Source organism: Peromyscus leucopus, chromosome 23, assembly GCF_004664715.2.
Source record: "Peromyscus leucopus breed LL Stock chromosome 23, UCI_PerLeu_2.1, whole genome shotgun sequence".
In the NCBI taxonomy this organism is placed as follows: Eukaryota; Metazoa; Chordata; class Mammalia; order Rodentia; family Cricetidae; genus Peromyscus; species Peromyscus leucopus.
Window position 1 is genome coordinate 34,538,640 of NC_051082.1, and position 25,530 is coordinate 34,564,169.

Consider the following 25,530-nt stretch of genomic DNA (forward strand, 5'->3'; position numbering starts at 1 on the left):
CATGAATTCTGAATAACAGATGCTCACAGTGTGTAGTTTCTTTCCATCAATTAGTATCTGTTCATTTCATGAAATATATACTAACTACTTCCCTCAATTTCCTGAGGCCTCCCTTCAACTAACTTAATACCGAGTCTGTCTTCAACGCTGACTTCTCTTACTCTCTTGGGCTCTCTTTATCCTACTTCTTAATGAAGTCTTTTGGTTTTTGTGTTGGTTTGTCTGTTTTCAGAGAGACACTAACCTAGGGATCAGAAAAAGACTTAGCTTTCTTTACATACCATTAGTTGAATAATTCCTGGACCCAGAAACCCTAACAGAGCTCGATACAATGGCACCTGCCTGTAATCCCAGTGCTGGAGAAGCAGAGGAAGCTGGTTCATAAACTGAAGGCCAGCCTGGGCGGTGTAGCCATGTCTAAAGTGGCAGTGATAAAAGAAATTCTGACCTAGCTGCAGCAGACGCACCTCTGTATAAGGTCCTGACCTGAGACTAGAAACTTCTAAGAATGTTATACTCATTTTATGAGGGAGAAGGAATTAGGTTTGGCCAAAGCAGGTGTCTAGAACTCTGCTGTGGACTTCTGAGATGGTATGGAAGATATGAAGACTGTTAAGTGTGGGGTTGTACAGGGAATCCTTTCCTGAACTACCTACGACTTGAGCCTGCTCCGCTCGGCATGCTCTGTCTCTGATGCCTCCTAATCCTCTCTGCAGGAACCACCTCGAGCAGTAACACCGTAGTCGCCGGTCAAGACAGTTTCCCAGACCCCGAGGAGAGCAAGATCCTGAAAGAGTCTGATGACAGGTCAGTGCACGCATTTGGCTGACAAAGGTATCTACACACGTTAGCGAAGTTTCCTAAATTCGTGGGAACTGAAGCCCATCTTTATGCTTAGGAACACAGACTGACTTCCCAACCCTGCCCAATGTATCCCTAAAGATGCATCCTGCACAAAATCAGAGAGGAAGACAGTGTTCTGGTGGCTGAGTCCCACTTATACCTGGGCTTCATTAAAAACCACTGGTCGGAGGTGGGAGAGATGGCCAGTGGTTAAAAGTACCAGCTGCGCTTCAAAAGAACCAAGTTCCTGTTTTCTGGAATTGGGTTAAAAATGGAACTGTTTAAATGAAGAAATGTATTGTTTCTGCCTAGAGTCAAGATGCAGTTTTGTGTGTGCATATATGCTTTATTAACTGGTGATTCATGAATTGTTTTATGGAACTGTTTACATAAAATGGAATTACTTACGGAACTGGTTTTGTGTTACAAATGGAACTGTTTAATTGGAAAAGTTTGTAGGGCCCTGGCCCTCCCATTTTGAGTAAACTGTTGCCTGCTTGCCGACCTTGAAAAAAAAAGAACCAAGTTCCAGCCAGGTGGCAGTGGCGCACGCCTTTAATCCCAGTACTCGGGAGGCAGAGGCTGGCAGATCTCTGTGAGTTCAAGGAGGCCAGCCTGGGCTAAAGAGTGAGTTCTAGGACAGGCTCCAAAGCTACAACAGAAAAACCCTGTCTCGAAAAACCAAAAAAAAAAAAAAAAAAAAAAAAAATACCCAAGTTCTGTCACAAGCATACCCATGGCCACTCACAACCATCTGTAACTCCAGTTCTGGGTGATCCAGCGTCTTCTTCTGGCCTCCATGGGTTTGTGCATGGGACTGCATGCACAAACATACAGGCAAACACTCATCTGCAGAAAATAAACATAAATAAATCCCTGTGGAATTAAAAAAAAAACAAAACATTGTTCTGCTAGTGGGCATAAACCATAATTTCAAACCTAATTATTGCATGATTTTTTAAATGTCTTGAGGAAAGTTCTCTGCAGCAACATTGTATCATCGGCTTTTGTTACTGTAGCGAATCCTGAGGCAGGCTAACTCCTAAGGGAAGAGGGTTAGTTAGTTGTAGGAGCTGGTGTTCTAAACAGCACACTCTGGGCTTTGGCATAGACCCCCAACTGGCTACATCATATCCTAACAGAAGCATGTGTGTACATTTGTTCTCGCCCTCTGTCCCTTCTTCTCTCCCTCCGTCCTTTCCTCGTCCCTCCCTCCCTCTCTCTCTCTAGCTCCCCATACAGAATTACAGGGGCTCCACCCTGACTGCCTTACATAATCTAGTTATTGTACTAAAGTCTTCACTTCTACATACATAAGTGTCTATTTATAGGCTGGCTTGCCTCAGAGTAGAGAGAACAGTGGTATACATTAAGTGCCACATAGATGAATGAACATTTTACCTATAATGTCTTTGTATAAAAAAAGCACACAGCCAGGCGGTGGTGGCTCACGCCTTTAATCCCAGCACTTGGGAGGCAGAGGCAGGTGGATCTTTGTGAGTTCGAGGCCAGCCTGGGCTACAGAGTGAGATCCAGGAAAGGCACAAAGCTGCACAGGAAAACCCTGTCTCGAAAAATTAAAAAAAAAAAAATTAAAATAAAATAAACACGATAACATCCTGCTAGAACCATTTTTTTCTAAGCATCTTCTTTCTAAACACCACAAAGAAATGAAGTTTCCACCGGTAACATTAGACTTGAGGGTCAAGCACCTCCGTGGGTTCATAGAGACAGCCGTAGTCAACCTACGCAGTCTTCATTCCCACTGACCTTTGTTTTATCCCTTCTTAATTAACCAGGAACATCTTGCCCTGTGGCACCAAGAACCCATCCCTTTAGATGAGCTCGGCGAAGCTGTCTCTCCCTCCCTCACACACCTATCTCCTCATTGCCTGGGAATCAACAGATAAAATCTGGGGCTCTCTGGCCTGCTAATGCTTGTGAAGAACAGGAGATTCATCAGGGTTCTTCATTTTGTTTTGCTTCATTTTATTGTACGTGTCTGGTGTTTTGCCTACATGTATGTCTGTGCACCATGTGTGTGCCTGGTGCCCAGGGAGGCCAGAAGAGAACATCAGCTGCCCCCGTAACTGGAGTTATAGATGGTTTTGAGCTGTCACGTAGGTGCTAGGGGTCAAACTGAGGTCTTCTGCCGGGCAGTGGTGGCGCACACCTTTAATCCCAGCACTTGGAGGCAGAGCAGGCAGATCTCTGTGAGTTTGAGGCCAGTCTGGTCTACAGAGCGAGTTCCAGGACAGTGAAACCCAGTCTCAAAAAACAAAAACAAAACAAAAAAACAACTGAGGTCTCCCAGAACCACCGAGCCTTACTCTGGCCCCACTACATAAAATTTTAATTATTTATTTTGTAGTCTGAGTTTCCCATCTTCTTTTGATAGAAGGCCTCTCTGTTTTTATATATTAACATCTTGTTATAAAGTAATTTTTATACCATTAGTGTCCTGCCTAGGGGTTTTGGCGATGGCCTTTAGCATTGAGAAGCCAGTTATCTGTGTAAGATAAAGATCAAATAGCACTGTTAGAGACTTTGTCCTTGGAGTACCCTGTAATCCCAGTCTGAGGAAGCTGAGGCTGTGGATTTCCATGAGTTTAAGGCTACATTGGGGTTCCAGTACTCCCCAGTCTCAAAGGGACTTGTCTATGCTTTGTCTTGGCTTCATAAACATTATCTAAGAGCCCTTTCTATCTGTCTCATAAAGGAGATGAGAAAACTATCTAGTGGGTGATACCTATCCCCAGGGCCTCCTGAGAAGTTTTCAAACCCTACTTATTGTATACCACTGTTCATCGGTAGCCACAGGTGCTGGGCGACACACCCCATTTCCGCAAACATGGAAGTCTCCAGATGTGGCCATCTTTCATCAGCCTGCTTTTTAATCCCTTGCCAAATGATGTCTGGGCTCAGCATACGTACACTGTTTAGACCGTTGCGTTTATCAGTACATTCATGACTACAGAGCCTCTGGGGAAGATCACATTTTGTCACTTTTCTGACTTTCGATGTTGCAGTCCGGCTTAGACTGTCCTGTGGCCTGACCCTTATGAAACTCCTGGGCCCCGAACCTTCTGTTCCGTAACTTCCCAGAGCGGTGTCCCAAAGGGTAGGACAGGGGAGGAGGGAGTCATTGAGGACTATAATTGACAACAGGCTGAGGAGAAAAGCAGCTTTCCCAGATACCTGAGAATAAAGCCAGGCACTGTTGTGTGCTGCATGGGACACCTCAGCAGATGCATATCCCTGAGGCAGCTTTGTGGCTGGTACCTCCACTGACGATGCAGTCGCCCTTGCCTGGCATGCGTCCAGTTCTTTTTCCTAAAACCTTACCGTCCCTCCATGTGCTGGCTGCTTTTTGTCAGCCTGACACACACTAGAGCCCTTCCCGAAGAGGGACTCTCAACTGAGAACATGTGTTCGTCACATTTACCTGTATGCCAATTTGTGGAGCATCCACTTGATTAATTCTTGATGTGAGAGGACCCAGCCCACTGTGGGTGGTGCCATCCCTAGGCAGGTGGTCCTGAGTTCTATAAGCAAGCATGTTGAGCAAGCCACGGAGAGCAAGCCAGTAAGCAGCGTTACTCCATGGCTTCTGCTTCAGTTCCCGACCCCAGGATCCTGCCTTGAGGTCCTTTGCTGGTTTCTCTCGATGATAGACCACAACCCAGAATATCTAAGCAAACTAAACCCTGTCCTCCCCAAGCTGCTTTTGACTGTGGTCTTTGTCACAGCAATAGAAACCTAACTAAGACGGTCCACATCCTCTGAGGACATCTGCATCCCGTGTTACCTAGCACAAAAAGCCCAACCAGTCATGTAGGGAAACACATCCATGTCAGCTTGAGTTTTCTGATGTTTGTGCATCACCTTGGCTCTTTGCTTTGGTTACATATAAAGAAGTGGAGGGGGGAGCCGCTGGAGAGATGGCTCAATGGTTAAGAGCACTGGCTGCTCTTCCAGAGGACCCGGGTTCAATTCTCAGCACCCACATGGCAGCTAACAACTGTCTGCAATTCCAGTGATCTGACATCTCACACAGACATATATGCAATGTGCATGAAATACAAAAAATAAATAAATTATTAAAAAAAGAAGTGAATGGAATCATCTGTGAATCTTTCATGTAAAAAAAATAGATATACCAATTTGGGGCTGGGATGTACCTCAGTGGTCGAATTCCTGCCTAGCACATATGAGGGCCTGGGTTCCATTCCTAACACCATAAAATTTTATTTGATATAAATACAATACTTTGCCATATTTCCTCTGAGCCACACGCCTGTGTCAGAATGATGAGCATGAACTAATTTAAATGCTTTGGGCATCTAGAAGCCAGGCATCCTACAGATCTCAATCTAAGCATAATAATAACACATGATAAAAGCATAAATCTGGGCTGGAGAGCCGGCTCAGTGGTTAAGAACACACACTGCTATTGTGGAAGATCGGGGTTCAATTCCCAGCACCCACATGGTGGCTCACAACCATCTGTAACTCCAGTTCCTGGGGATCCGGCGCCCTCTTCTGGCCTCCACTGGCACTGCGTGAACATGGTGCGCAGACACAATTGCAGACAAACACGTGTCCACACCATAAAAACCAAGTTAAAAACATACTTTCTTAAAAGCATAAAATATTTTCTACTAGTCTCTCTTTGTCACTTGTGGAGTTCTCAGGGTAAACACCTGGGTCACAGCCGTAGAACTAGTGATTAAGGACTGAGTCACAGTGACACACAGTAATTGTACATACTTACCAGGCACATTGCAATATTCTGATTTTCGAACCATATCCGAATCCTTGGGGTGTCTGTCACCTCAGACACCCCACTCAGTCTTAAACTCCGTTTCTGCCCACTCAGAAGTATCATGGCGTGGACAGTGCCCTTGTACTGTCACCTCCCTAAGGCTGACACCAGACAAGTTGTGTAGCCTCATTAAGCCTCAGTTTCCCCATTCATAAGGTGAAGAATACTTATGTCAAAAATGAGAGGCAAAGTGAGACAGTGCATGTGACATTAGTGTAGCCCGGCTCTTTTCCCTTAACTGAACAATCCACAAGAGAGACAGATAAAAAGTCCTTCCAATCATAGGGTTACATTCTCTCCCAGATCTCACGCTCCTGAAAATTCTCTGAGTATTCTGAGGGAAGCTTTAACTTGTCCACAGCCCCAGATTGTTCATGAAACTGCTGCATGCATTTCTGCTTCTTTGTGTCTGTCCTTGCTCAGCCACTCAGTGGGTTTGCCCAACTGGCAAGCCTGTCCTGTCAGAGACATTTAGCGTCGTGCTCATCTTCGTTCTGAAACAGGTGTTAGATTGTGTGGTTGGAGCACAACATTACCATAAAGTTTCCTTATTCTCCCAAGGTTTGGGCTTTTACTATATGCAAGAGGGGACCTCTGGCCCTCCCAACTGAAAGGGAAATGTTTCGGGTATAATGGCTGTAATAGTCCTTTAAGAAAAACATAGCAACTCAGGTGGCATTGGCCTATAATCCCAGCACTCGGGAGGCAGAAACAAGTGAATCTCTGTCAGTTCAAGGCCAACCTGGTCTACATGGGGAGTTCCAGGCCAGCCAGGGCTACACAGTGAGGCCCCATCTAAAGAAAGAGGAGGAGGAGAAAGAAGGAAAATAGAAAAGTACCATCATTAGAACTAAGATTACACACACACACCAAAAAAAAAAAAAAAAAAAAAAAAAAAGGAAAAAGTCAACCACTAAATTGTAGAACCTGCTTTTGGACAAGAGCACGTTCCCACATGTTGGCATTTCTTGGCTGTGTTTTGTTTTTGAAGGTTTAGCAATGTGATCCGAGCCCACACTCGCCTGGAGTCAAGATACAGCAACAGCTCTGGAGGGTCGTATGATGAAGATAAAAGTGAGTACCCAAGGCTGCGGGGTTCCAGCTGTGCAGGGTTAGATCTGAGAGGCTCTTTATCATTTATTAAAGGCCAAAGAGCCTACCCAGTCCCGTGCTTCTGTATTCTTGGCGTTTTCCATGGTGATGCCAAGTTGGAGAAAGCCTAGTAAGAAATTAGCTCTTTGAAAAGATTGTTGGGGGGCTGGAGAGATGGCTCAGCAGTTAAGAGCACTGGCTGCTCTTCCAGAGGACCTGGGTTCAATTCCCAGCAACCCCACGGTGACTCACAACCATCTGTAATGAGATCTGGCGCCCTCTTCTGACCTGCAGGCAGACATACAGGCAGAATACTCTATACGTAATAAATAAATCTTTAAAAAAAGAAAGAAAAAAATGATTGCTGGGGTCTGAGAGATGGCTCAACACTGAAGAGCACTGGCTGCTCTTACAGAGGACCTGGGTTCAGTTCCCAGCACCCACGTGGTGACTCACAGCAGCCTGCAGCTCTAGCTCTGAGGGATCCAACCCCTTTTCTGGACACCTTGAGCACACACAAACTTAATAAAAACAAATAAATAATTTGTTTAAAGAAATGTTTTTTAGAGCCGGGCGGTGATGGTGGCGCATGCCTTTGATCCCAGCACTCGGGAGGCAGAGGCAGGCGAATCTCTGTGAGTTCGAGGCCAGCCTGGTCTCCAAAGCGAGTTCCAAGAAAGGCGCAAAGCTACACAGAGAAACCCTGTCTCGAAAAACCAAAAGAAAAAAATGTTTTTTAAAGAAAGGAAATGTCTTGGAAGTGAATTTAAGTTTTCAACCTTGTACATCTACAGTCCCAGGCTAAGATATGATCTCCCACTGAAACTCCCCATGGCATGCTCTCAGAAACCCTTGCTAAGCTGGGGGATGGCTTTGTACTGGAATTTCTTTAGGCCATGAGCAGTTGGATAAACCAGAAAGATTAATGCACTCGTAGCTTTTGTCTGAGGCCTCAGCAGCTTCTGTAGATATAGTCAGTATAAATATAAATTGTCTAGGAGTTGAAGAAATTCTAGAAACAAAGTACACTCCAGTGATACAAGAGAACTTTCTTAAAGAACGGTTATATTTCTAATTGTTTACATTATGAGGGTTTTGCCAGCATGCATGCCTAGACACCACATGTGTGCAGTACCCATAGGTCCAGAAGAGAGTGCTAGCTCCCCTGAAACTGGAGTTCTAGATTATTGTGAATGGCCATGTGGATGCTGGGAATTGAACCTGGGTCCTCTGGAGAAACAGCAGTAGATTCAATTCCCAGCCTCATATTAGCAGCTAATAATCCTCTGTAACTCCATTTCCACGGGGATCTGGTGCCTTCTTCTGGCCTCTTTTGGCAACTGCACACATGTGGTGCAAAGACGTATGTTCAGGCAGGCATACACACGCATATAAATAAAAATAAATAGGGGCTGGAGAGATGGCTCAGTAGTTAAGAGCACTGGCTGCTCTTACAGAGGACCTGGGTTCAATTCCCACACCCACATGGTGACTCATAACTGTCTATAAGTCCAGTTCCAAGAGATCTGGCACCCTCACCCAGACATGCAGGCCAAACATCAATGCGCATGAAATAAAAATAAATTTTAAAAATCTTAAATAAATAAAAGGGCAGTAGTGGTGCACGCCTTTAATCCCAGCACTTGGGAGGCAGAACCAGGTGGATCTCTATGAGTTCTCTATGAGTTCGAGGCCAGCCTGGTCTAGAGAGCGCGATCTGGGACAGGCACCAAACTACACAGAGAAAAAAATTGAATTCAGTCTTGAAGAGTTAAACAGCATTCTGACAGCTGCCCCAGAACGTGAAAACATGGCAGGACAACACCCGCTTCTCAGTGATGGTGAGATGCATGTGAAGGGAAGTACTGTACCTCAGGCAGCCGATCCTCTGAGGCGTGTCCCTGTGTGCAGGGTGGAGGCTGTAGACTGGGGTGGAATATTGCCCTGCCTTGCAGGGATGGGCTTGGTAAGCATGGCACTGACTTAAACGCTGTCGTCTACCAGAGGCAAGACGTTCTAGTGACCCCTGTCAAACAAAGCATGATAACACCTCGTGGTCAGGTGGGTTTAAGAAAAGCACCCTTGCATCATTTCTTTCGATTTCTCAAAACCGCCAAATCGAAAAGCATGACGTACTTTCTACTGAGTGAGGTAAAGAAGAGAGCCTAGAACATTCCAGTCAGGGGGAGCGGTAGAAACGAAGTCCCGAGCCTGGAGCCAGTCTTGCCTAACCATGCACAGCAGAGCAAGGAAGTCGTCATGACTGAGACGGAGTGAGCAGTGGGGCAACCGGAGGCAGGTAGCCCTAAGAGGAGCATGGTAGCCTTGTAAAGACGCTAAGGTCGTTGTGTGGGTTGTGGGCTTCTTTCTGAGTGTAAAGGGAACCTCTGGAGAGTGTTGAGCAAGGGCAGGCACATGGCCAAAGTTTCCAAAGGATGGCTCTGGCTTCTCTGCGGAACGCAGGGTGTGTCCAGGCTTGAGACTAGAAGCGAGACTACAGTAAGGAGCCGTGGTGACAGAGGAGGGCAGACTAGACACAGAGACAGAGCTGGACACGAGTGGCCAGATGTGAGGTGTGTGTTTGGAAGGCACGTCTCTCTGAACATGTTGGCACATCAATGTCCTCGTATAAAGCAGGGACAGCAGTAAATACCTATAATTACATCGGACAGAGCCTGACACAGAACCTGCCTGTGTCGGTCCCTTGTGTTTTCATTACTGTTGTCATGTGACTGTGAGTTAGTTGTGGGGTGAAAGGTCATGCAGGCTCTTGCTCTGAGCTAACTAGAAATAAGAACTGCATTTCGGGGGCTCAGTGGTCAGGAGCACTGACTGCTCTTCCAGAGGACCCGGGTTCAATTCCCAGCACCCACATGTCAGTTCATAACTGTCTGTAACTCCAAGGTCTGACGCCCTCACACAGACATACATGCAGGTAAAACACTAATGCACATAAAATAAAAATAAATTTTGTATATCTATATATAATATAGATATATTTTTAAAAAGAACTTCATTTCTGTACAATGGGGAAGATTGAAGACATTTCCCATTCACAAGAATCATGGTTGAACATTTTTCAATCTGTATTTTTCTTTGCTCTATAGTAAATAACTATAAATCATCAATAATTAATCAAATAATTACATAATCAACTAATTCTAACTCATTTGATGATGTGAGTCACGCTTAGTAAGTTGTTGTTTTGACAAGCATACATCCGCAAGACGCTTTCTAAAAACACCAACTATGGAACACACAAGTCTTGTTTCCCCAAGAAAATAAAGCAGCCTGTCTTTCTTATCCTCCAGATGATCCAATCTCTCCCTACACGAGCTGGCTGTTAACTATTACGGAGGCCAAGCAGCCACAGCCCTTACCCATGCCATGCACTGGAGGATGCTGGGCCCCCTTGGTCGACTACCTCCCAGAGACCATCACTCCACGCGGGCCACTGCACAGGTGAGCGGCGGCATGCGTAGGCAGAGGGAGATGAGCGCTTCGCTTCCACTGGGCTTCTCTACCAGGGAGATGAGGGACTGTGGCCTGGTCTCACTAAAGGAGGTCCCTTTTTAAATCAGTGGGGGGGGCTCCCTGACTTTACAACCAGCTCCTAGAATATTAGCAGAGTTTAGTAAAATATCAGCCTGTGATGCTTTGGATTTTCCCTTGATATAAGCTTGAAACTAATTCAGTGATGCTTGTTAGATTGCACACAACTTGAAGAGATGGACTCCTCTTCAATGTCTCCTTTTTCTTCAGCTCTCGTTGCTAGAAGACTTACCATTGTGTGATAAGCTTAACAGATGTTTCTTGAAGTGGGGCTCTGTGCTGTCTGGAGGTGGGGGGTGGGGTGGGGGGGTGGGAGGCTGGAGAGCTGGCTCAGCAGTTAACAGCACTGGCTGCTCTTGCAGAGGACCTGGGTTCCATTCCCAGCACCCACATAGCAGCTCCCAACCACCTGTAACTCCAGTTCCAGGGAGACCCAGTGCCCTCTTCTGGCCTCCACAGGCACTGCGTGTGCATGGTACACAATCAGGCACTCACATATACACACCGTAAAATTAAATAAATCTTTTTAAAATTCTTTCTCTCTTGAATATGTACCTTTATGTAATTTTTTGGTGAATCTTAGTTGCATTTAATTGTGACTTGAACTGCCAATGTATTTTCATCCTTTATAAAAACTGCATTCATTTCTCCATTTTGTTGGTCAGGTGCAATATCGCCGTGATCTTTATGACTGAGATGGTGGTGGATCACAGTGTGAGAGAAGACTGGGCTCTTCATCTTCCACTGTTACTTCACGCCGTCTTTTAGGTAAGACCAGCTCTAAGGGGAGTGCTAACCAACAGGATGATGAACACGTAGACGTGTCCTTCATCCCACATAGCTTAGCTTCAGTTCTGAAACCAGCCCTTTCCTTCTTCATTATACCTTTCTACTCTGTAATAGGTCTTGTTCCGGGTGATCAGTCATAGCTTAACACTGACATGTCTGTAATCTAAATATACTCATGATGCATCTGTAAAGACACCCCGAAGAGTCTGGGCTTATTGGGGGTGGGGGAGGGGTCCTCAGCCGACGGGACAAATGGAAAGACATGACATTGATCACAGCAAAGAGAGATATAACAGGGATGGTGGCAGGTGAAGCCCCTTGCTTTAGATGTTCAAGTGACAGGCGAAAAGTGGAAGAGGAACCATCTAGAACACGTTAAGTTGGAAAGAGAGAAATAAAATGTAGACCCTTTAAGCCTGGTGTGGTGGTGCATCCCAGCACTCAGTGGCTGATGGAAGATCTCAAACTCAAAGGCAAACTCAAAGCCAAGCAGGACAGAGCTCACAAACACAGATCCAGGAAAGAGGATACATCAAGAAGGAAGAATGCGAACCACGTTAAATACTACAGAGAGGTCTAGAAAAGGCCTCCTGTCAATATTTCAGTCACAAAGCTTGTGTCCCTAAGCCCAACTTCTTTATGTTGGCAACCCAAAGACCACCAACGCTTCTCCCGCCATGCATTCCTGCCGGCATCCGGGAGTCGTCCATCTCCCCGGAATCTCCAGGAGCCTTGGCGTTTGTTGACATTAAGAGATTGGGCTCTCTGTTCCAGGTTTGGACCATTATCGGCCTGAAGTCTTCGAGCACAGCAAAAAGCTGCTGCTTCACCTGCTCATCGCCCTCTCTTGTAACAGCAACTTTCACGCCGTTGCCTCTGTGCTCCTGCAGACCCGGGAGATGGGGGAAGCCAAGACACTGACCATGCAGCCAGCCTACCAGCCCGAATATCTCTACACAGGTAAGAGGTAGATGGGACAGCGCCACCAGTGGGAGATAACTGGAGGAGGGGGGAGGCAGGGAGCCACATTCCTCCTCTTGGGCTATTGGGTCTGACTTTTCTGCATAAGAAAATAACACCGGTTCACGTGAACTTGCCTCTAAAAAGCCTTCTCGTGGTTGAGTATTTAAAGTGCATTTTTCATAATTCTTTTTACTGCTGCCCCCAGTGAGTCTGTTCCTATTGATGGACGGACATAAAGTGCTCATTGCTCAAGAGCGCTGACCCAGGACACTGAAGGATGAGGCTGTGGGACAAGGTGACTATCGTCCTGCCTGAGCAGGACGTGGCTAGTGTGCTGGGTATCTCTCTTGTGCCTCCTTGCTCCCATGAAGGGGTTTTCGGTCTACTGAGTGACTGTCTGTGTTTTACTGGAATCTGACGGAACACAAATTTCAGAAATAGAAGAAAGGGAAATGGTTACATGTATACATTTTCAAACCACAGTATAACTAGAGATGTACAGTGTAAACAAATATGTAGTAAAAGAAAACAATATTTTCTTATATTATAGTTCTTTGAATATCATGCATACAGCATATTAAAATATGCTAATACATGGTTAGAGCATAGATCAGTGATAAAATACACACTTAGCATGCATGAGGTTCTGGGTCTAATCCTAAGCACCAAATACATATATGTGTGTATACATTGTATGTTCATATGTACATATGTGCACACACACATTAAATACACACTTAAATTAGTCAAGCTTATAGCCACATCTACTCAAAAACATTAAATATAACTTACCCATCAGCCATAGAGTAACTAGTGTTTTTTTTTTTTTTTTTTTTTTTAAAGATTTATTTATTATGTATACAGCTTGTATGCCTGCCGGCCAGAAGAGGGCACCAGATCTCATTACAGATGGTTGTGAGCCACCATGTGGTTGCTGGAACTGAACTAGACTCTGAAGAGCAGCCAGTGCTCTTAACCTCTGAGCCATCTCTCCAGCCCGTAACTAGTGTTTTTTAAAAGAGTCATTTTAAATGTTTAAATTATCCTTTACTGGGACTGATCTGCTGCTGGTACAGTGGGTGACTGACCTTTTAGAGTTGGGCTGTTTGCTGGCCTGGCTAATACGTGCATAAAACACCCATGTACCTCCCCTTCTACCACAGCATCTAGTCAAACCCCAGTGGGGAACACAGCATATCTCCCCATGGTCCCCGATACACACTGGTGTGCACAGCAGAGCATCCAAGGCCCTAAGCAAAGAAAAGTGATGACTCATAACCATAGCCCAAATCAAGTGTCTTTAGTGTCACACTTACGTGTGTTCGCCTCCAAACCTCGTCAAGCTTGCTGGAACCCTAGCCCATCCTTCTCCTCCCCCCAGGTGGCTTTGACTTCCTGAGAGAGGACCAGTCGTCCCCAGTGCCAGACTCCGGCCTGAGCTCCAGTTCCACGTCCTCCAGCATCAGTCTAGGCGGTAGCAGCGGGAACCTCCCGCAGATGACCCAGGAGGTAGAAGATGTGGACACAGCCGCAGAAACAGACGAGAAGGCCAACAAGCTCATTGAGTTTCTGACCACCAGGTAATGGGGGCGGGGAGTCAGGCCGCTGCTTTGTAAAAGCGCCAGCACCTTAAACCACACTGCTAGGAAATGATCGTGGTGTTCGGAAGAAGTCCTCTTTCCTCCTGATTTATTGACTGGAGTCAAGGGCAGATGCTGTGAGAGGGTCTCTCTGACCTCACCGACCAGATGACGGATCGGCTGGGAGGTTTGGGTTGTCACGACGTGGTGACGCAGCAGACGGTAGCGCCCCACCGTGAGACCGACTTCCGTCATCTCCAGAACTGCCAGGTTCTGGAAGTTCTGAACTTAGCCAAGAACTTCACTCTGAAGAACAAGGACATTCGCCACAGTCTACCCAGGGCACCTGCTTGGAGACCATTTGCTCATCTGCTCCAGAATCAGAAGCACCATGGGAAAGAATCCATTTAGTCAGACGTCAGAGTCAGGCCAACTGCAAATGGTCCTGTTTTCTCGGGTCTGCTGATTCTCCACAGTAATCATTAAGGCTTCAGAATTCCCCCCGGCGCCGAGAGGGCCAGTGTTGTGTAAAAGCCTGTCTACCGGTGATCTGGAGTCAGGCCGTCCTTTCTCGGGGGCTTAAGTCATGCGCACTCAGCCCACGGCTGTTAACAGTGACTGCTGCCGCTGAGAGTCTGGCAGGACCGCATGCGGGCAGTTACCTCCTCTAACCCCACCCCGTTCTTTAAAAAGAAACTCTTTTAAATTTTATTTATTTGAGTACTTTACCTGCATATGTGTGTAGGTGCACTGTGTATGGATAGTGCCTGTGGAGACAGAAGAAAGTGTCGGAGCCCCGGAACCAGAGCTACAGATGGTTGTGAGCCTCCATGTTGGTGCTGGGAACTGAATCCAGGTCCTCTGGAAGAGCAGCCAGTGCTCTAACCACTGGGCCATCTCTCCAGCCCCTCCAGCTTACTGTTCAAATGCAAGTTTAGATAATAGGAGCCATTTTCTGTTGGTCCCGAGGTGTCTCACACCTTGATAATGTGACTCTGAACATCAACAACAAGAAACTCACCTTGGTGAACTCAACATCTGATGTCCCTCCCCAAACAAAAAGTAGTGCCTACAGTATGCCGGGCCCCATTCTTTTTTCTCTTCCCATTTTTATTCATTTATTTATTTTTCTATTATCAGCTTGATACAGTATAAATTCTTACCCTCATAGTGAAATGTTTCATTGAGACTTGCCCAGTAATTGAGTATATTAACCAAAACTTATTGTAAGCCATAGTCATCCTAGGGTCCCCCCTGCTATATAGCCTCCTGGTTCTGTGGGTTGCAGTCTGATTTTTCTTTTCTTTATATCTAGCATCCACTTATGAGTGAGTACATACCATGTTTGTCCTTCTGGGTTTGGGTTACCTCACTCAGGATGATATTTTCTTTTTTTTTTTTTTTTTTTTTTTTTTTTTGGTTTTTTGAGACAGGGTTTCTCTGTGTAGCTTTGCGCCTTTCCTGGAGCTCACTTGGTAGCCCAGGCTGGCCTCGAACTCACAGAGATCCGCCTGGCTCTGCCTCCCGAGTGCTGGGATTAAAGGCGTGCGCCACCACCGCCCGGCTCAGGATGATATTCTCTAGTTCCATCCATTTGCCTGCAAATTTTACGATGTCATTGTTTTTCTCTGCTGAGTAGTACGCCATTGTGTATATGTACCACATTTCTTAATCCATTCTTCAGTTAAGGGACATCTAGGTTGTTTTCAGGTTCTTACTATTACAAATAATACTGCTATGAACATAGTTGAGCATGTGTCCCTGTGGTATGATGGAGCATTCCTTGGGTATATGCCCAAGAGTGGTATGGCTGGGTCTTGAGGTAAATCGATTCCCAATTTTCTGAGAACCCGCCATACTGATTTCCACAGTGGTTGTACAAGTTTACATTCCCACCGACAGTGGAGGAGTGTTCCCTTTGCTACACATCCTCTCCAACATTGGTTGTCATTGGTGGTTTTGATCTTAGCCATTCCGACAAGTATAAGATGGTATCTCAGAGTCGTTTTGATTTGCATTTCTCTGATGCACCATTCTTTTGAAATAGAACATTTTACACTTACTTATTTATTTCCTGGTGGAGGAGGGTGCCTGCCGCAGTGTGCATGTGGAGGTCAGAGAACAACCAGCCAGAATCAGTGCTCTCCTCCCACCATGTGGGTCCCAGGGATCACAGTCAGATCCTCAGGCTTGGTGGCACATGCCTTACCTGATGAGCATCTTGCTGGCCTGAAATAGGAGATTTTAATTGTTGGAGATAAATTTAAAATAATGGCAGTAGGGCTGGTGAGACGGCTCAGCAAGAAAAGCACTTGCCTGGAAAGTCTGGCGACATGAGTTCAATCCCTCGGACCCCATAAAGGTGGAAAGAAAGACCAGGCCCTCCTCTGACCCCACATGTGCACTGTGGCATGTGCACCCACATGTTCACATCACACTCATGCACAATAATTAATTAACTGTAACTAATTTTTTTTTAAAAAAAAAAAACATCAGCCAGGCAGTGGTGGTGCACACCTTTAATCTCAGCACTCGGGAGTAAGAGCCAGGTGGATCTCTGTGAGTTCAAGGCCAGCCTGATCTACAGAGTGAGATCCAGGACAGGCACCAAAACTACACAGAGAAACCCTGTCTCGAAAAGCCAAAAACAAAACAACAACAACAACAACAACAAAAAGATAAAACCATCAAAAGCAAATCCCTACAAATCAGGGTTATTTTTGAGTATGTGCGGAAGTTTTGATATATTTCCTCTACTTAATTAGTAAAGTTTAAAATATATATCTGTGGGGCTAGAGAGATGGCTCAGCAGTTAAAAGCACCAACTGCTCTTCCAGAAGATACAAGTTTAGTTCCCATCACCAATATCAGGCGGCTCACAACTATCAGTAACTACATATCCAGAGTATCTGACTCCCTCTTCTGGCTTCTGTGAGCACTGCACTTATGACATATACCCATATGCAAATACACACATGCCTAAACATAGTTAAAAATAATAAAATATTTTTAAAGATCTATTTTATCTTTAGAGTTAGAACTCCTAGTGTGTCTTCTAACACAAAATGACAGTCATGTGTTTAACATCCGTTTGTTTTATTTTAGGGCATTCGGTCCACTTTGGTGCCACGAAGACATCACACCCAAAAACCAGAACTCAAAGAGCGCGGAGCAGCTTTCTAATTTCCTACGTCATGTTGTATCCGTATTTAAAGACTCCAAATCAGGTACTTTGTCCTGTTTCCCCAAATCCCTCTCACAGCGGTCTCCTCTCGTGGCACTCACTACACGAGTGTGATGTACGAGACACCATACATTTCCAAACTGCAGCTAAGAGCAGTAAGATTTATTCCTTTTTGTCCATGTTCGCGTGACATCCAGATATGTCAAAAGGCCTCCGGGGCCATAAAAAATTAAAAATTACTATTTTCATTGGGTCTTCTATTCTTGTCTGTCTCCCTGAAAAGAGGAACCACAGTCGTACAACTTAATGACCCCAAGTAACCCTGCGCTTTATACTGCATTTTCTTTCTCACCTGGTCAGATGGTTTTCTCCTGCCTGAGATCTTGCTTTCAGGACGAGGGTCAGGTAACATTTGTTGCCTTCCCAGAAGTATCTGCATTTCGGGATCTGTATACTGATAGAACAGAACAGCGGCTTCGGCACCAGGTCTCGGATGTCTTTAGAACTAGTTAGATGCAGCCAGCCCTACCTTTCCTCTACTTTAAAAATGTATTTCTAGAGCCGGGCAGTGGTGGCGCAGCCTTTAATCCCAGCACTTGGGAGGCAGAGGCAGGAGGATCCCTGTGAGTTCGAGGCCAGTCTGGTCTACCAAGTGAGTTCCAGGAAAGGCTCAAAGCTACACAGAGAAACCCTGTCTCGAAAAAAAAAAAATGTATTTCTAACAAAATCTCTTTTTAAAAAGAAATAAGCCAGGCTTGGTAGCTTATCCTATAATCCTGGCAGTCTGAGGCAGGAGGACTATTTCAAGTTCAAGGCCAGCCTACTACATAGTGAGTTCCAGGCCAACCTGAGCTACAGTGTGAGACTCTTTCTCAAAGAAGGGGAGGCGGGAGGGAGGAGGAGGGAGGAGGAGGAGAGGAAGGAAGGAAAGTATTCTATAAAGAAGGAGTCCAGGGGCTGAAGAAATAGCTCAGTCAGTATGCTTGCTGCAAACACATGAAGACCTGAGTTTGGATGCCCAGCAGGCACACACCTGAACCCTAGCACTGGGGCAGGGGGGCACAGGCATCTCCAGAGCTCACAGCCCAACCAGGTTCCGTGAGAGACACTGTCTCCAAAAGTAAAGAGAGAGAGAGCCACTGAGGCAAAGACCTGGCATCACCATGTCACCTCCACACGTGTGCATGTGTACCTGTACACACATGTACATCAGCATACACCCAAAAATGAAAAAAAGAAAAAGAACTATAGAAGAAGAAGATAAAGGAAAAGAAGCGTGTTAAATAATACATTTGTGCAGATGGGTTGTTTGCCAGACACTGTGTTCTTTAATTCTTGTGACATCGCCGTGAGATACAGCCTGCTACTCACAAGTCAAAGAGAAGGACTTGACCTCTTACGGAATCACAAACCCTCTGATTTAAAACCAAGACCATCCTGCCTTGAAGCCTCTGCCTCTTCCTGCAAGTCCCATGATTCATACTAAGTTTGTTTTATGCTTTGAAATGACTTAAAGTTCTGTTGTTCACTTGTCTGTTGGTTTATATATTGTTTTCCTTTATTTTTTAAATTTTATGTGGCTGGCTGTGTTGCCTGGACATGTTATGTGCACCATGTGCATGCAGTACCTGTGGAGGCCAGAAGAGGGCATCAGATTCCCGGAACTCGAGTTACAGGTGGCTGTGAGCCACCATGTGGGTGCTGGGAACTGAAACCAGGTCCTCTGGAAAGAGCAGCCAGTGCTTTTAACCGATGAACCATCCCTCCAGGCCTTTATGTTTGTTTTTAAGTTTCACAGTGCCCAAGGCCTTGCACATGTTAGGCAAACCCTCTGTTCCTAAACTAGATACACACCCTGTTTGTTGGTTTCTGAGGCAGGGTCACCCGGTCCGTGTCACTGTTCCCAGCTGAAATGGCTGGTTTTAAGTGAGCATCACCACGGGGTGTGTGTGCGTGGCATGGGTGGTGGATGCTGTTAGCTGGTTCTACCCTCCTCATGACTTGAGCTCACCAGCGTGAGGCACCCAGGCTGACACGTCCGTCCACTGCTCTTCTGGCTGTAGGCTTCCATCTGGAGCAGCATTTGAGTGAGGTCGCCCTGCAGACAGCCCTCGCGAGCTCGTCCCGGCACTACGCAGGCCGATCCTTCCAGATCTTCCGGGCCCTCAAGCAACCCCTGTCAGCGCATGCGTTGTCTGACCTCCTGTCGAGATTGGTGGAGGTGATCGGGGAGCACGGTGATGAGATCCAGGTATGGGAGGGAGTGACCGCCAAGTACCCCTCCACGGCATAGCACTCTGCTGGAGTCCATAGAAGCTGGCTGGCTTTAACCCTCAGAACCACACACGGAAATAGATTTTAGAAGTTAGCCCTTGCTATTTCCAAGTCACTCCAGGGCATTGTTCTGCAGGCTCCACAGACCACATTTGGTGACCTGAACATACGAAAATCTCTCGACGGCTCCTCGAGATGTCTGTCTGTTTGGTGGTTTTACGTGGCAGCTGGCGGTGGGTTAGTTTGTATTGCTTGGGGTTCTTTCGTGTTGTTTTGGGTCTTTCTGCCCTCTGCTGAGGACTTAATTAGACTCAGTATGTCCAGCCGGAGCCGGAGCAGGGATCCCCACTGAATGTGGGCCACGCTCCGCCCTTCCCGGTGTGGATGACTCCCAGGGCTGTAAGGAGATCTGGAAACAGGATGGAGAGAGACTCGCTGCTGGAGAGACCCCCTAGGTAGAGCTCAGAGCCTTGGGGAGCACTGAGTGGCTGTGAGGCCAAGGCCAGCCCCCTTCCCCTGTGAAGCCCACTGTCTCTCTCCCTTCCATCCAGCAGGAGTTCGAGAGTAAAATGTCACAGAGGCACGGTGCTCCCTACACCTCACCTTGCCCATGGCTTCCACACATTGTCACCCCTACATTTCAGTGGCCTGCCCTTCCCCTCAGCAGGGGCTACTCCCCACCCCACCCCGCCCCCGCCCCACCCGGCCCCTGCTGCTCTGTTGTGTTTTTAACCCTCCTAAGGCTGTCAGACTTGGGGAAATGAATCCTTGTGGCTGTCTCTGCTGACCTCTACGCTGTGTGGTTTCCCAAGCGAGCCTTGTAATTGGATCTTAGCCTTTGTCAATGAATACCATCATGATTGTCTAGAGTCCAGAAGTTTGTGTTAGGTGAGCTCACCCTCGGGAGGTTGGCAGCTCTGTGTCAGCGCTCTGTGTACTTGACAGGGTTATGTGATGGAAGCGCTCCTGACCTTGGAAGCCGCCGTTGACAACTTGTCCGACTGCCTGAAGAACAGTGACCTCTTCACAGTGTTATCTCGGTGAGAATCTGGGTACCCAATTTCCTGTGCCGAATGGTGGCCAGAGTACAAAGAATAGATGTAGGTTTCGAAATCTAATTAGGGACTTAAAAGGTATACTTGGTATCTTCTTTTATTAGGAATGTTTTTTTTTTTTTTTAAATTTATGTGTGTAAATGTGCACCACCTGAGTACCTGGGAGTTACAGTGGTTGTGAGCCACCATGTAGGTACTGGGAACCGAACCCCGATCTCTGCAAGGGCAATAAGTATTCTTAACCACTGAGCCATCTTTCCAGCCCTGTATTATTTCCTTAAATTTAAAAAAGGCAGGAGGGCATTGCAACATACATATGTTTTTATTATATACATTTTTTAAAACTTGGTGCCAGCACCCCGTGGGAACGCTCATAATCACCTGTAACTCCATTTCTAGGGGATCATAACACACAGTTCTAGCCTCTGCAGCCACCAAGAATACATGCAGTACAATACATACATGCAAGCAAAACTCTGATACATATAAAATAAAAATAATTTTTAAGAGAAAAAGACACTGTGGGCTAGTCTGGGATTCACTCTGTAGGGCAGGCTGACTCATTCACAGAGATCTGCCTTCCTCTGCCTCCTGAGTGCAGGGGAAAGGTGTATGTCTCTAAGTGTGATTTTTTTAAGAGTGTGTGTGTGTGTGTGTGTGTGTGTGTGTGTGTGTAGGCCAGAAGAGCATATCAGATTTCCTGGAAATAGAGTTAGGAACAGTTATGAGCTGTCCAACATGGGTGCTAGGAACCAAACTCAGATGTGTCCTGTAAGAGCTCTCAATACGTGCTCTTAACTGCTGAGCCTTCTTTTTAGCACATAAATCCTCAAACATTTTTAAATAATACATAATAATGGTCTATTTATTACATTGGGAAGCAGAAACTAAATGAGTATGTAGAGTTCATCCAAACTACACCTATAAAAGCAGCTAGAATGGAAGCCGGCTTAAGTGAGTAAATACTTTAATAGCCTTTAAAGTATGGCCGTACTCGTGGTTACTAACTCATTTCAAATTATTTGTGATCCCATGATTCTGTGGCTAAACTTGTTCTTGAAACCAAGTCAGTAAATTTACCTTTCATCCTCTTGAACCTTACTTTATTTAAGATTAATTTTATTATTTTAATTATGTGTGTGGTGGGGGTATGTGCTTGTGAGTACTGATCCTGGAAGAGGCTAGAGAAGTTGAATCCCCTGGAGCTGGAATCACAGGTGAGCCGCCATCTGGATGCTAGGGATCAAATTCAGGTCCACTGCAAAGACAGCCAGTCAGTGCCCTTAACCACTGAGCAATCTGTCCAGCCCCATAGACATTATTTTATTTATTTCTCTGTGTAGTTCTGACTGTCCAGAACTCACTCTGTAAACCAGGCTGGCCTCAAACTCACAGGATCCACCTGCCTCTGCCTCCTGAGTGCTGGAATTAGAGACGTGGAGTACCACCACCTGGCTAATATTTTATTATTTTATAACTTGAACTTTTTTTATACCTTTGATGTGATCACTAACACTGCGATCATCAATCGTTTGAACCCATATCTCTCAATCTGTAAAGGTGTAATAGGTAAAGCTGAGTATGGAGGCTCATACCTGTAATCCTAGCACTGAGGCTGAGGCCGCAGGAGAATTATGAGTCTGAGGCCAGCCAGGATGCATAGCCAGATTCTATGAGAGAGGGGGTGGGAGAAGAGGAAGGAAGGAAGGAAGGAAGGAAGGAAGGAAGGAAGGAAGGAAGGAAGGAAGGAAGGAAGGCTGACAGAGTTTGAGCCTTTCGATGTGAATAGAGTTAAAAGACAGTTCTCTCTAAGTTCAAGGCCAAGCCTGGTTAACAGAGTGAGTTCTGAGTCAGCCAGGGCTGCATAGTGAGACCCTGTCTCAGAAGGGGAAACAGGACGAAACAATCAAATTTTATAAGTGCAAAAACATTTTCTTTGCCCTGTGCACTTACCTTCTTCCTTCTCGATAACTTCCTGTTCTAAGTTAAAAGGAGATAAACTTTGCACTTGTTGGTATATTTTATTTTATGGTTATTCCCATCCAAATTCAAATAGGATACAAATGAAAGGTCACTAAATTGCTGGGGTTTTAGACTTTCAATAAATGAAAGTTAGTATTGTTTTTTGGTTTTTGGAGATTGTTCTTGCTAAGGTTTATTTTTCATAGCTTTGAGTTAAGAATAAAAGACACATAAGTAGAAAGTCCCCCATCCAAGTACTAACCAGGTCTGGCCCTGCTTAGCTACCGAGGCACGATCAGGGTGCTGTGGTCGTAGACTAAGCGGTGTTCTCCGAGGGATGGTCCTCCTTGGCTGTTTCTCAGAAGACTAAAGCACCAGCTCTTCAGTGGCGCATGCTGGCTCTCTGCTGACTTCACCTCTGTTTATACCCAGTTCTTCGTCACCAGATCTGAACTCCAGCAGCAAACTGACGGCGAGCAGGAAGAGCACCGGTCAGCTGAACGTCAACCCCGGGACTCCCAGCGGCAATACCACAACTGCAGAGCGGAGCCGGCACCAAAGGAGCTTCTCGGTGCCCAAGAAGTTTGGTGTGGTTGACCGATCCTCTGACCCGCCTCGAAGCGCCACGCTGGACAGAATCCAAGCTTGTACCCAACAAGGTCTTTCCTCAAAAACCAGAAGCAATTCCTCTCTGAAAGACAGTCTCACAGACCCGTCCCACGTGAACCATCCCACCAACCTGCTGGCCACCATCTTCTGGGTCACGGTGGCCCTGATGGAGTCCGACTTTGAGTTTGAATACCTCATGGCCTTGAGGCTCTTGAACCGACTGCTGGCCCATATGCCGCTGGATAAAGCCGAGAACCGAGAAAAGCTGGAGAAACTCCAAGGGCAGCTCCAGTGGGCTGACTTCTCGGGCTTACAGCAGCTGCTCCTGAAGGGCTTCACCTCTCTCACCACCACAGACCTGACCCTGCAGCTTTTCAGCTTGCTGACGCCAGTGTCCAAAGTGCCCATGGTGGACTCATCCCAAGCCATCGGTAAGGCCAGCATCACGCATCCTTGTAGCCCTGATGGTAGCTGCATTCGGCCTTAGAGAAATAAGATTATACTATATGTCTGTATCTATAGTATTAGACACTGGCAATCGAATAAAAGGGGCAGCAGTTTATAGAGATATATTTGTGTCTGTGTGTATACATACATATATATATATATACATATGGATATGTATGGATATGAATGATTTCTAGGTCAAATTGCAAGGACTGTCCACTTAGTCCTTGCTCTTGTACATTTCTTTCCTAATTCCCAAATCTTTTGGGATTTGTTTGGTTTGGTTTGGTGGGAGTGTGTGTGGGTTGCCTTTCTTTGTTTTCTTGCCTAGAATTCACTATGTTGACCAGGCTGGCCTTGAACTCACAGAGACCTGTCTGCCTCTGCCTCCCGAGTGCTGGGATTAAAGGTGTGCGCCACCACCTCCAGCTTACATTTTTATACTTAAAAAAATCTTAAACTAGTACTTCAGTTCGGTATATGTCAATAAAATCTGCATGAGTCATCGTTGCCACAAACAGGTGACTACTCTGTTGAAATCACAAGTGTAAGTTCAGTGGCCTCTTTGTAACTGATGTCATTTTTATCATATTTTTTTTTTACAGATTTCTTTTTTTTTTAAGATTTATTTATTTATTATGTATACAATGTTCTGCCTGTGTGTATGCCTGCAGGCCAGAAGAGGGCACCAGATCTCATTATTGATGGTTGTGAGCCACCATGTGGGTGCTGGGAATTGAACTCAGGACCTCTGGAAGAACAGCCAGTGCTCTTAACCTCTGAGCCATCTCTCCAGCCCCCTTTTACAGATTTCTTTAGCTGATCATACTTACCCTCCTTCCCAAAGCTCCTTGGGGGCCGGTGATGTAGCCAGTGGATAGAGTGTGTGCCTGGCTTATACAAAGCTGTAGACTCAATTCCCAGCACCCCACACAACCAGGTGTGGTGGGACATCCCAATAATCCCAGCACTCAAGAAATGGAGGCAGGAGAGTTAGAAATTCAAGGTCATCCTTGCTCATGTTAAAGATCATTCTGATCTACATGAGACCCTGTCTCAAAACACAACAACGAAAAGACCGTTTTCGAATCACCTTGGGACAAAACAGACTCTGTGTACGCCTTCCTGCTGTTACCAGTCACAACGCCCCATGCTCAGCCATTGCCATTGTCTTCTCTCCGCCAGGATTTCCGCTGAATGTCTTGTGTCTCCTGCCCCAACTGATCCAGCATTTTGAAAATCCCAATCAGTTCTGTAAGGATATAGCTGAAAGGATTGCTCAGGTATGCATTAGGGTTCCATAGGCAGCAGATCCGTTAGGAAGTCCCGGGGCCAAATGGAAATGGCCAGTTTGGAGAAGGCGGTGGTTGTCTCGAAAGTTGCTACCACTCATAATGGACATCTCTAAGCGGCTGTTACAAACTGGAAACTGGCTTTTTTTTTTCCCTTCATTATCCAGAAAAGCAAGCAGGTTGGGTGTGGTGGTACACACCTTTAATCCCAGAACTTGGGAGGCAGAGGCAGGTGGATTTCTGTGACCTCAGCCTGGTCTACAGAGCGATTTCCAGGACAGACTATACACAGAAACCATGTCTCGGGGGGAGAAAAAAGACAAAGAGAAAGAGACACAGACAGAAAGACAGACAGACAGACAGAGAGGCCAGTGGTAGCTGGAGAGATGGCTCAGCAGGAAAAGGTGCTTGTCACCAATCCTGCCCACCTCCATCTCCAGACCCCGCAGGATGGAAGGAGAGAGCCGGCTTCCTCGGGCTGTTCTCGGACGCCCACATGCACTGCTGGCACTCACTTGCTCACACACGTCCATGTTCACACAATACCAGTTAAAGAAAGCAAGCACGTGGGGAAGTGTATTAACTAATTACTAGACAGAGTATTTCTGTGGCCATCAAAAATTATATGGGGCTGTGTTCCAGCCTATAGGACTTAGGATATTTACTAACATTTCTTCCTGTGCATTGGAATGCTCTAACTGGCCTGTTTGTCTTCAAAGGTTTGCTTGGAAGAAAAAAATCCTAAGCTTTCGAATCTGGCTCACGTTATGACCCTTTATAAAACGCACAGCTACACAAGGGACTGTACCACATGGGTCAATGTGGTCTGTCGCTACCTTCATGAGGCCTACGCCGACATCACCTTGAACATGGTTACCTACCTGGCAGAGGTAAGCGATGACGCTGAGGAAAACATTGATGTCAGCATCCGCGGTTCACAAGTTTATGGAGCTTTGACACTCACTGTCTACCATGTGTTATCACAAATGCTAATGGAGTCCTTTGAAATCCTCCCAACATACCAGTAACTGGGTATTCTGTAAAGAAGCTGATGCTTGGCTCA

General features: G+C 46.0%; 1 protein-coding gene across 1 annotated transcript in view; it reads left to right on the forward strand.

Annotated features, from left to right (window-relative positions):
* Fry (FRY microtubule binding protein) overlaps positions 1-25,530 on the forward strand; it is a 254,501-nt gene that overhangs the window by 172,351 nt on the left and 56,620 nt on the right. Inside the window, 12 exon segments of the mRNA XM_028878084.2 lie at positions 717-807; positions 6,660-6,742; positions 10,072-10,222; positions 10,978-11,080; positions 11,857-12,061; positions 13,446-13,644; positions 16,750-16,871; positions 18,892-19,079; positions 20,048-20,142; positions 22,552-23,159; positions 24,361-24,458; positions 25,187-25,357. Of these exon segments, the coding sequence (XP_028733917.1) occupies positions 717-807; positions 6,660-6,742; positions 10,072-10,222; positions 10,978-11,080; positions 11,857-12,061; positions 13,446-13,644; positions 16,750-16,871; positions 18,892-19,079; positions 20,048-20,142; positions 22,552-23,159; positions 24,361-24,458; positions 25,187-25,357 (2,114 nt within the window).